At 35.3% G+C, this 11,734-nt stretch overlaps 1 protein-coding gene across 1 annotated transcript; it reads right to left on the bottom strand.

Annotated features, from left to right (window-relative positions):
• Positions 1 to 9,565: 9,565 nt before the first annotated feature.
• LOC134378974 (olfactory receptor 14J1-like) lies at positions 9,566 to 10,528 on the bottom strand. The gene has a single exon (XM_063098254.1). It carries the CDS (start codon positions 10,526 to 10,528, stop codon positions 9,566 to 9,568), a length of 963 nt encoding a protein of 320 aa, XP_062954324.1.
• Between the last annotated feature and the right edge of the window lie 1,206 nt (positions 10,529 to 11,734).

Below are 11,734 nucleotides of genomic sequence, written 5' to 3'. Positions count from 1 at the left end.
ATGGTTGAGCACGCCGCTGCTCTCCTAGATAGTGAACAAACACATACACATGCAGCGGGGGTTCTGTCAGGCAGTTCCGTTTATTGTAACACAAAAGACCATATTTATATGCTTAGCAGGTGGGGATTTCCAAGCTCAGGCCAATCCTTGAAAAGGTCAAATGTGCATGTGCCTTGCCTCTCTATGCCTAGCCCTCCCCCTTAACTTCCCTTGGGCACCACCTTTTATCCGTTTAGGCCACTTGTTGTTTTTGCTTAGAAAAAGGGCGTGGTCACATAAGGTAGTGTTATGCCTTCAGTTTTTTGGGGGTTTTTTTGCTCAGGATTGCTTTGACTATGTATGGTCTTTTGTTATTCCATATAAATGTCTGGATCGTTTTTTCCATTTCTGAGAAAAATGTCATTGGAATTTTGATGGGGATTGCATTAAATCTGTAGATCACTTTGGGTAATATGGACATTTTCATGATGTTAATTCTTCCAATCCGAGAGCATGGGATATCTATCTTCTTGTGTCCTCTTTAATTTCTCTCAACAGTGGTTTGTAGTTCTCTTCGTAGAGATTTTTCACATCCTTGGTTAACTTTATTCCAAAGTATTTTTTTTTCCGTGGCTATAGTAAATGGGGTAGCTTTCTTGATTTCTTTTTCTGCATGTTCACTGTTGGAGTATAGAAATGCTAGTGATTTTTGTGTGTTGATTTTGTATCTTGCCACTTTGCTGAAATCATTTATCAACTCTAAGAGTTTTTTCGTAGAGGCTTTAGTTTGTTCAATATATAGGATCATATCGTCCACAAATAGGGACAGTTTGACTTCATCTTCTCCAATCTGGATGCCCTTTATTTCATTCTCTTCTCTGTTTGCTCTGGCTAGTACTTCCAACACTATGTTGAATAGGAGTGGAAAATAAGGCATTTTTAAATCTCTCTAGAAAATTCCTTTGTGCCCCTCCACAGACAATCACCTCTCCACCTTCATCCCCTACAGAACAACCACTGTACATACTTTTTTATAATGGATTGTTTTTGCCATTTCTCAAATTCATATAAATGTAATTATACAGTATTTATAGTACTTACTCTTTGTGTTGGCTTTTCTCACTCACCATGTCTATAAAATTCATTTGTGTCATATGTAGTAGCAGTTTCAGTCCTTTTTGTTGCTGAGTACGATTCTATTTTATGGGCATACCATGTGTTGATTATCTATATTGATGGATATCTGGGTTGCTTACAATGTGGGGGGTATTAATTTAAAAAGCAGCTCTCTATTCTTGATTTGATCATTTCTAAAATCTGTTTTTAATTTTCCTGGCCTCTTCTAATTGGTTGAGCCTCTCTAGTAATTTTTTTTTACTTCTTATATCTTACTTTCCAGTTCTAAATTGTCTATATGATTCTTTTTTATGGTTCCCTTTTCTTTGCTGATATTTACCACTTGTTTTTATTATGAGTATATTTTCTTTTAAATCCTTGAATTTATTTATGAAAGTGGTTTTATGGCTTGTCTAATTCCAATATCTGGGTCAGTTCTGAGTTAGAAGTTGCCTTGGGTTGAATGTCCCTCCTAAACTTAATACCCACTGTAAATATTGGGGGTGGGAAATCCTATTAATGTAATAGAAAGGTGGGACCTGGAAGAGGTGATTAAGTTGATGGTTTAATGGTGGTTGTGGGCATGGTTCTGAGGGCTTTAAAAGGAGAGTGCATAAGGAACTGTCTCTCTCTCTCTGCTCTGCCAATCTGCCATGTGAGACACCTGCATTTACTGTCACCACCAAGGCCTTCATCAGGTGGGCTTCCTGGACTTTGGACCTCCCAGCCTCCAAAATAAGCAATACATTTCATTTTTTAAAAATTTTTTACGAAGTACCCAGTTCCAGGTATTTTGTTATAAGCAACAGAAATGGATTAATACAGTAGTTATAAATTTTCTCTTTGGGTATGAGTCACATATTCCTACTCCTTTCTATATCTAGTAGTATTTGGTTTTATGCTTTCTATTATGGATGCTACATTGTTTACATTTAGATTTTATCATTTTACTTTAGAGAGCATTAACTTTTATTCTACAAGCACTTAATTTACTGGTGGATCAGTTTGTTCATTTTGAGTTTTTAAATTTCTTTCTAATCTTTGTGAGGATTGTTCTAGATTATATCTTACTGTAGAGATAGAATAGTTCCACTTGTAAGATATGGCTCTTTTGGGGTGTCAGTGGAGTGCCCATGGTTTTCGTTGACATAGATCCACTCTCTTCTGTCAGATCTCCTGCCTACCCTAGCACTTATCATCTTGGAATCACCTTCATCACGTAGCTTTCCAGCAGTTTTTTTCCATTGCACAGTGTCTTACCTTATGATGCACAGTGTCTCACCTTTATATTTGACCCCAAACTGAGGGATCCCCATATATATTTCCAGACTTCTTGTTTGTACAGCTCCCTTTCCTTGGCTACCCTTCACTGAGCACTTCAATACCTTAGGAGTGACAAAATTGGGTCTCTAGCTCTTGAGCTCCAAGAAATCTCTGTGCTCTGCTTCAGGTCTAAATATTTGCACTGTCATCTAGGAAGTGCCTCCAGGCAGAAAACTAGGGCTATTGTTGGGTTCATTGTGATGGTTAATTTTATGTGTCAACTTGGCTAGACATGGTGATGAGTTGTTTGGTCAAACAGTAGTTTAGATGTTGCTGTAAAGGTATTTTTTAGATGTGATTAACATTTATAATCAGTTGACTTTAAGTAAAGCAGATTATTCTCCATAACGTGTGTGGGCCTCATCCAATCAGTTGAAGGCATTAAGAACAAAGACTGAGGTTTTGTGAGGAGAAGGAATTTTATCTCAGACTACAACACAGAAATCTTCCTGAATTTCAGCCTTAGGAGTCAACACTACAACATTAACTCTTACCTGAATTTCCAGCCTGCCCGAATGCACTACAGGTTTCAGACTCACCAACCCCACCCCTCCAATTGCATGAGCCAGTTTCTTAAATAATGATTTCTTATGCTCTCTCATATATATATATAAAAAAAATATATATATATATATATAAAAAAATATATATATATAAAATATATATATAAAATATATATTACATGTTATCATAATATATATTTATAGCATATAATAATATACTAATTATTATATATGATAATATATAAATATATATAATTCTGCTGGTTCTGTTTCTTTAGATAATCCTGTGTGGTTTGTCCTCTTTTAAGGATTACTGTCCTATGCTGACTGTTGTCCGGATTTTGAAAACAGTGGCCTCATTTATTTTTCCAGTTTCGTATTGCTTACAGCAGAAGGCTTAGTCTAGTTACTCTGTTGTAGCCTTGTTATTTACTTTTAAATCTTTGCTACATAGCTACATGGTATTTATGTCTCCTTTTATATATTTTGATATACAGTTTTTGCACCTTTTTGAATTTTCATTTGATTAATTTTTCCATAGGTTTTTCAATAGGCAGGGAAGGAACTGAAATCTCTGATATTTATGTATGTTTATTGTATCACACTTTTTCATTCTACAAAATTCTTAGTTGAAAATGTTCTCTGTGTCCTCTTCATATTACCTCAGCACTTATATTTTCATGTACTTACGCTTGACTTCCAATATGTATGTCTTTGCGTGAGAGCTTCCTCTAACTGTTGGAACATGCTCTGCTTGCCTGTAATGCTTGGAAAAGAGCCCACCCACCTCCTATCCTCCATCCCCGCTTGCATCACCACCACTTAGCATTCCACAATCAGTGACTGGCAGTTGTTGATGTAAACCTAGCTTTCTAGCTCTTAGGGTGAAACACATGTCTTACTTTGTCTCCTAAATTTCCTGAAGTGAGATTAAGCTCCGTTTTTCCATGGTGGTTACATGCTCATTTTCGTAACTTTTATTGGCTTTCTCCTTTGCCCTTCATCACTTCCCCAGACACCTACATTTTTTCCTGGGATTACATCCCAACTCAACTACTTACTCTCAGAACCTCTTTTCAGAATCTGCTTCTGGGAGAAGCCAAACTTAATCACAAAATAATGGTTTTGTTTGTTTTATTTGGTTTTGTTTTTAGAGAAAGACTGAGGGTTCCTAACATGAACACCCAAAATTTGGATAAGTGATATAGCAGGGTGGGTTCCAGTGGAGAACTGTGGCAGAACATTAAAATAAACAAGCAGAATGGAAATCATCATGTCGAAGGGATACCTGTACTCCCATGTTCATTGCAGATCTGTTTACAATAGCCAAGACATGGAACCAACATAAATGTCCATTAATACATGATTGGATAAGGAAACTGTGGTATATATACACTATGGAATACTACTCTGCCATAAAAAAGAACGAAATTCTCCCATTTGCAACAACATGGATGAACCTGGAGAAACTCATGTTGAGTGAAATAAGCAAAGCACAGAGGGATAAATACCACATGTGCTCATTCACATGTGGGAGCTAAAAGAGAAAGGAGGGAAGTAAAGAAAGACCACAGTAGTGTCGTGGGCTTACAGAGGGAGGGAACATTCCTAGGGCTACGAGCGGAGTGGGAGGAGAAGGGGAGGGAGAGCGAGGTTGAGGGATAATTGGGTGGGGACACGGGTACAAAAGTCATTTCTGGTAATGGGTATGCCCCCAGCATGAATCTGGCCCTCACATCATGGGCAGGAGGGGGGACAATTAGTTTTGTATCTCATGAATATTCATAAATAAATAAATAGTTTAAAAAGTACAACTATGTGTTGCTTAATGACAGGATTACTAAAATAAAATAAAATAAAATAATAAAATAAAAAACAAGGGTTGCAGAATGTGTTTTCTTACCTAAGACATTTAAAAAAAAAGAAAAAGAAAAACTATTTGTTTATTGCTTTTTAAAACTGTAGTATAAGAAAGATTAGCCTGGGTTAGCTGAAATATAACACTTAGAAAAGTGAATTTAAGACATCCATTTAGAACTCCAACTTGTTCCCAGCCTCTCCTTAGCCATGAAGGCATCCCTCAGCCCTACAGTTACCAGCTTGTAAAATTAATTCTGTTCTTGGTTGCCTTTCATTTATATCTGCAACTAATTCTGAGATTCTCCATTTATTATCCCTTATTATTATTTTCCTCTCTGAATTTTTGAAACTCATTTCCTCCACTGAATAAATTTATTATAATCTAGAGTCTGACACAGATACCCACTGAAAGAGTTTAAATAGGCAATTACTATCTATTTAAGGGGGATGAAGTCTGAGTTAGGAGCTGGGAAATTGAACAGGGAAGCAGAGATTCTTTTTGTTCTCCTCTCCATTATGCTGCATTTAAGAAGCAAGGTTTATGGAGTGAGAGAAAACATGAAATCCAGGCCGAATCCCTAGCTGTTGGGTGATCAGTATAAGGGAACTTGGTGGCTCAGGAGGACCAGTGTTATGGTGACTGACTTTGATTTACACCTGAGTTCAAAGTAAGTTTATATTACCAAGGTAGCTGAAGGTGTTTACAATATACAAGAGCACTGGTAGAATAAGATAACTGGGCATAAAATCAGTCATCCAGGAAATTATTCCTCAGAAGTAAAGAATGTATTGTAAATTTAACTTCAAACTTTGGACATGTTAGAAATACATAATATCGTTGTTTGTCCATAGTTAATCTTGCTTCTCTCCAGAGCTTTCAGGAAAAATACTAATTAAATGTCAAACCCAGTTTAATTTTAGTCTAAACTGATCATTTAAATAATTACTTTAGAAAACATCCAGTGTCACCTTTGAACAAAAATATTTAGTGTCTCACTCTTGCATTTTCTCAAGTACACACTCTTGCATTTTCTCTTTCCTGAATTCAGCTAAGCGTTAATGGTAAGCAATGTTCTATTCTGTGCACATGAGAGAGAGAACCTCATTGGTTGAATACTTTCAGCTTGGTTGTTGACTTTCCAAAGGGGTGATAAGAGGATAATTAAGCCAATAAACGGATTTGTAAAACTGTCATACTGCTTCATGATTTGATATATATATATATTTATGTATGTATGTATGTATATATATGTATATATGTATATATATTTATATGTATGTATATTTATATGTGTATGTGTGTGTGTGTGTGTGTATATATATTTATATATATATAACATTAACAATTGGGATGATTTCCGTTTATTTAGCACTTGCTACATTACAAGTACTATTCTAAGTGTGGACATGTGTTAACATTTATCAAGTCCCACAACATTACGAGAAGTAACTATTATTAGCCCTATCTTACAGATTAAAAAAGGTTAAGTAACCATCAATGGTCATGCAACTAGTATGCAGGGGAGCCAGCATTTGGACCCTGGGAATCTAGATTAAGTCTGTGCTTTAACTACCGCGGTACTCCTTAGGGCAAAATAATTTATTCTCAGAATAAAAAAGGGCAAAATGCATTAAAACTTTAAAAATATTACCTCACATACTCACACATTTGTTTGCATCAAAATATTCCTAGATCTACTCTGCTAGATGAAAATAGATTCAATGTTTACGTACTTGTTTTATGCAGCAGAGTTGAACTAGTTTTAGTCCTCATCTATCTTATTCTGTATCATGTAGAAGAGAGTCTGGTATAAGGTATGTGACAACTATGTGGTTTTAAATGACTCATTGAATAATTTTCTGAATTAAATATAATATCTTAAATATTAAGAGATGAGATATCCTGTTTATGAATTTTAAAATTGCTAATCCACCTGATTATTTACTCCTAGGTTTTTTATGTGGAAAACTACAAATAATGAGTTATTGCTCTTAAAATAATTTAGAAATTAAGAAAGTGGCTGGGTTTAAGTTTGAAGTACAAAAATCAGTGTATTCCATTTTAACAGTTGTATTTCTCAAGTTTCTTAGTTGTAATGCACAGAACCAATCCTAACTGTATTAAGCAGAAAATAAAATTATTAAAGAGTACTGGGTATATCACAGAGTCTCTTGGAAGGTCAGATAATCAAGCTTGGAAGACCTGAGCCTAGGACCACGAAGCTGTCCTAGCAGAGACAACACTGCTTACCCTGCTGGGCATAGACTCTCCATTTTCTACTGCTGTAGCTGGAGACTAGATTCCAGACTCCACTACTGCTGCTCCCCAAAGCTGAATGCCTCAGCCATCAACTTTGGTAGAAATGGATACCACATAGTGCCTGCTTTCTCACACTGCTGTTCTTTACGTTGAAGTCTCAGGCTGGAACATCTAGTCTTACAGCCCAGGACCTACACCTGCATTCCAAGTGTATGGGAGACTGGGAAAGTGAGTTTTTGCTTTCTGACTTGGCAGGTAGAAGTAGCAATGAGGTAATTCCCACAATTTATGATGTTCAAAGATGCTTGGTAGCTGCAGTGCATACTTCACATGAATAGAAAGTGAGTGAAGTTTATAGTAACCACCCAAATGTAAAATCATAGAGTAAGTCTATTGAGAAATGTGTTGCCTTCATAAAGAGGATTAACAGAATTGTATTTGGAGCAAACAACAAAACTAGTTTTTATTGGTAAAAGCAAACTAATTTTACAGAACCAATTTACCAAGTTAATTTATAAATTTTGAATGATTAATTGATCTTAAGGACAAACACAATATTTACTGAAATGAATGAAAATGTTTAAAAATGTATGTGTGAGAATAATAGAAGACAATAAATATACTTTATAAACCAAAGAATGGCTCTTCTACCCAAATAATTCCTGTAAACAATAATACAATATCATTTAACTAGCAAAAATATCTAATTACAGATTAACAAAAAAAATTGAAACAGATATAATAATTTAAATTGATATGCTTTTTGTAATTCAGTAGGCTCATTAAAATAACAGGTTGATTAAAAATTGTGTTAAAATATTTAATTGGTGTACAAAGAAAAAAGGAATACATTTTAGTGATCTATTGCACTGCATGGTGACCACAGTTAAGAATAATGTATTGTATATTTCAAAATTACTAAAGAATAGTTTTTTAACATTCTCGCCACAAAAATGTGATGTTTGTGAGGTGATAAATATGTTCATTAGCTTGATTGAATCTTGCTGCAATGTATACATAGATCAAAATATATTGTGACCCATAAATATATGCAACTATTATCTGTCAATTAAAAATAAATTAGCAAAAAATATAATATACACATTATTACCAAGAGATTAAATAGTTTAATAGAGGAGATAAGAAATCTGATTATTAGTCACTTAAGGCTATGTCTTGATAACCTAGACTCATTAAACTTTGTTGCTACAACTTTTAGAAACTCATATTCAAGTTAGTAGATATAAGATTTGCACAGGAAAAAAATGGCCTGAAAACACTGAATTAAAGAGGGACTACAAAAATGTTTTGTTGCCATTAGAAAACACAGAATTTTAATACTTACAAAACTTTCTTATAAAGGATAAAAATATGTAAAATTAAAACGAATAATATGGAAGTGAACTAAATAAATACTATAAACATGTTTACCTCTTGAGCAATCACACATTTGAAAAAAATATGAAAATATTGTATGTTCCTTGTGTATAATATTGGCCAGCCATCAACACCAAGACAGAAATGCTTTTTCCTGGTTAACTCTCCACCCAACAGCAACTTTCTCAAAGCTCCATATTGCTACCATAGGAACTGAAATGTTAAAAATTCCCACAGTATCCAATGCTATATATATCTTAGGTATTTTTGTGTTCCAAGTACCTGGTTTGATTTCAACCACCTAATAGTTTCTCTGTGAATACTTGTTGCAGGAATTAATAAAATTTTGTGGGAGGTGAAGAAGAGACATGACCATACATTGCTAATGGCCACATAAAATGACTTAGGATTTTTAGAAAGTAATATGGTCATGTGTTCTTGTAATATGGCCTGAACATTTTGTACACTTTGATTCAGCAACCCCTTTCTTGAAACTACGAAAGGCAAAATTTCAATTTTTAGCATCACTTATAAGAGTGAAAATTGGAAATAACCAACAGGTGAACGGTTAAATATATTTTGATGTGAATTCTATTAAATACTGTGCATTCAAGAAAATTATACTAGTAAAACTGTGTATGTGTACATACATAATAATGGCATATAATTTGTTTCCAGTATGCAAAATTGATACGTGTGAAGACAAAAGTTAAAATGAACACTTGAAATTAAATGATTAAAGTGAAAATAATTGATTCATTTGGTGGGTGGATTTGCGGGAAAAATCACTTTTTTATTCCTGTTATTGCTGTTATATTGTCTACACAGTTTTAAAAAATGTATTCTATGTTTATCATTGTGTCTATGGATGCGTATGTCTGTGTGTGTTTATGTATTGTGAGGGAAAGGGAAGTAGTGGGCCTATATTAAAAAGTTATAATGGTTAATTTTCTCTTAATTTGAAAGAACAAAAAATGGTTTCAATGACTAAAAGATAAATAAGTCAGATGAAGAATTTCCATAATGACAATGGTTATATTGCATGGTTTATATACAAGAAAAAAATGTTATTGCTTTTCTACAATATTGCATACTCAAGGAATTGCAATTATTAAGAATGTTCCTTGTGTATCGTATTGGTCAGCCATCAACAACAGGACAGAAATGTTTTTTTTCTAGTTAATTCTCCACCCAACAGTAACTTTCTTAAAGCTCCCTTCATGGCCTCATTTCTCAGACTGTAGATAATAGGGTTGAATGTTGGGGGCATTACTGTATAAAAGATAGATATCATAAGGTCAAAAGCAGTTGGAGAATCTGAAGTTGGTTTTAGAAACTCAAAGATGCCCGTCGAGAGAAAAAATGAGACAACAAATAGGTGGGGCAGGCATGTAGAGAAGGCCTTAGACCGGCCCTCAGCAGAGGGTATTCTTAGAACTGTGGAGAAGATGTGGATATAGGAGAAGACAATGGAGGCGAAGCAGATGAGAGCCATCACAGACATAAAAGCAGCCACTCCAATCACTCCAAGGTAATCATTGGAGCAGGAGAGCTTCAGCAACTGAGGGACATCACAGAAGAACTGGTGGATTACTTTGGCCCTACAAAATGTGATAGAAAATGTGGCTGATGTGTACAAGATTCCAGAGATGCCTCCACTTAGCCAGACAGCTACCACAGCCCACTTACAGTTTCTGGGATTCATGGTGACCTCGTAGTGCAGTGGGAGACAAATGGCTGCATAGCGGTCATAAGACATCACTGTGAGAATGGCCACCTCAGCCCAGGCCAAAGATGTGAAGAAGAAAACTTGAAGTACACATTGACCATATAAAATATAGCTGTTGTCCATCAGTGAGCTGGCAATGGACTCGGGGACTGTGACAGAAATGAAGGAGACATCCAGCAGGGAAAGGTGCTTCAAGAAGTAATACATTGTGGATTGGAGATGCTGGTCCAGCGTTGTGATGATGATAATGATGAGGTTACCTGCCAAGGCCAATAGGTACATCACCAAGAAAAGCAAAGCATACAAGATCTGCAGCTCACGGTTGTCAGAAAACCCCATGAGGAAGAATCCACTCATTACAGTTGCATTGGGCATTACCATCTTGAAGATTCAAATTGTGGTGGCAGCTGAAAGATAAAAGGATGTGGGAAATACAGTAGACAGACATGAAAATAAATTATTCACTTATGCATCGTTGTTTATTTCAACAATTAATGTTTAAGTACCTGCTATTTATCAGCTAGATGCTGGAAATCCAAAGGTGAAGTTATGTTGTTTTGTATACATGCAGCCTACAGTGTACATTAGTAAACCATTAGTTACAGGTGAGTGCAAATGTGTAAAAGTCACTGGTCCCATTGAGGAAAAATGGTTATATTTGACTCATGAAAAAACCCTATTCCATTTCCACAGATGGAATCCATTGCTGTGCTTTAAAGTCATCAACAGAAATGAAGTGATGGGCTCTTGATTAGAGGTTTCTGAAAACTGTGTTACATTTGTGTGGTGCATTGCCCTATTTTAGCAGATGGAATGGCTCTTCAGAGCAAATATTGTATTAGGAATTGAAACTTGGGTTTAGCTGTGGACTGAGTGAGTTTCCTTCCTAGCAAATGATATGGTCATCATAGGGGGAGGTCCTGTTATTGTGGAGCCAAGGGCCAAATTAGCAGAGTTATTGCTTTTCCAATTAACATTTTATTTAATGGACACGTTCTTGAAATCAAGAGCAAAAACATGTATGCGAAGGAAACACTTACAGAGTGAGTCTAATCTGATTGTATGGAGTATCTTCTGGTATCTAACAAGTTTTTCTTTGAAACTTCTTTTTTTTTTTTAACTTCTTCTTAATCATTTGTCTTCAGCTAAAGTTATCAAATAGTTATTGACCATTTACTATAAGCAAAGGCATTTGCAAAGAAGAGACAGTGATTGCTCTGAGGTGGTTTTAAATGTGGAAGGAAAGTATGCAAATACCTGATATACAACTTTGGAAAGAGAATCTAAATAAGTATGAAGTAGTCTGCACTTCAGAGAAGAAAGAAATTATGTTTTAGTTCATGGTCCATTGTTTCAAACTTTGTGGGATATAAATAATCAAGAGTTCTCTCCCTACTAAGAAACAAATCAGTATATGAGGGCTGATGAGTCGTTAGTATTGAGTTCCCCATGTTACTGCATCGTTCTCTTCTATCCATGAGTTCTAGGAAAGAACTGGAAAAACTGCCGTGCCAGACAGTCTCTTTGGGCTTTATTTTAAACAGTGTGAGATATAACAATATATTTTTGTGTCTCAATAATTCATCT

Source organism: Cynocephalus volans, chromosome 5 (genome assembly GCF_027409185.1).
Source record: "Cynocephalus volans isolate mCynVol1 chromosome 5, mCynVol1.pri, whole genome shotgun sequence".
Classification (NCBI taxonomy): Eukaryota; Metazoa; Chordata; class Mammalia; order Dermoptera; family Cynocephalidae; genus Cynocephalus; species Cynocephalus volans.
This window is presented reverse-complemented; position numbering and strand designations above follow the sequence as displayed.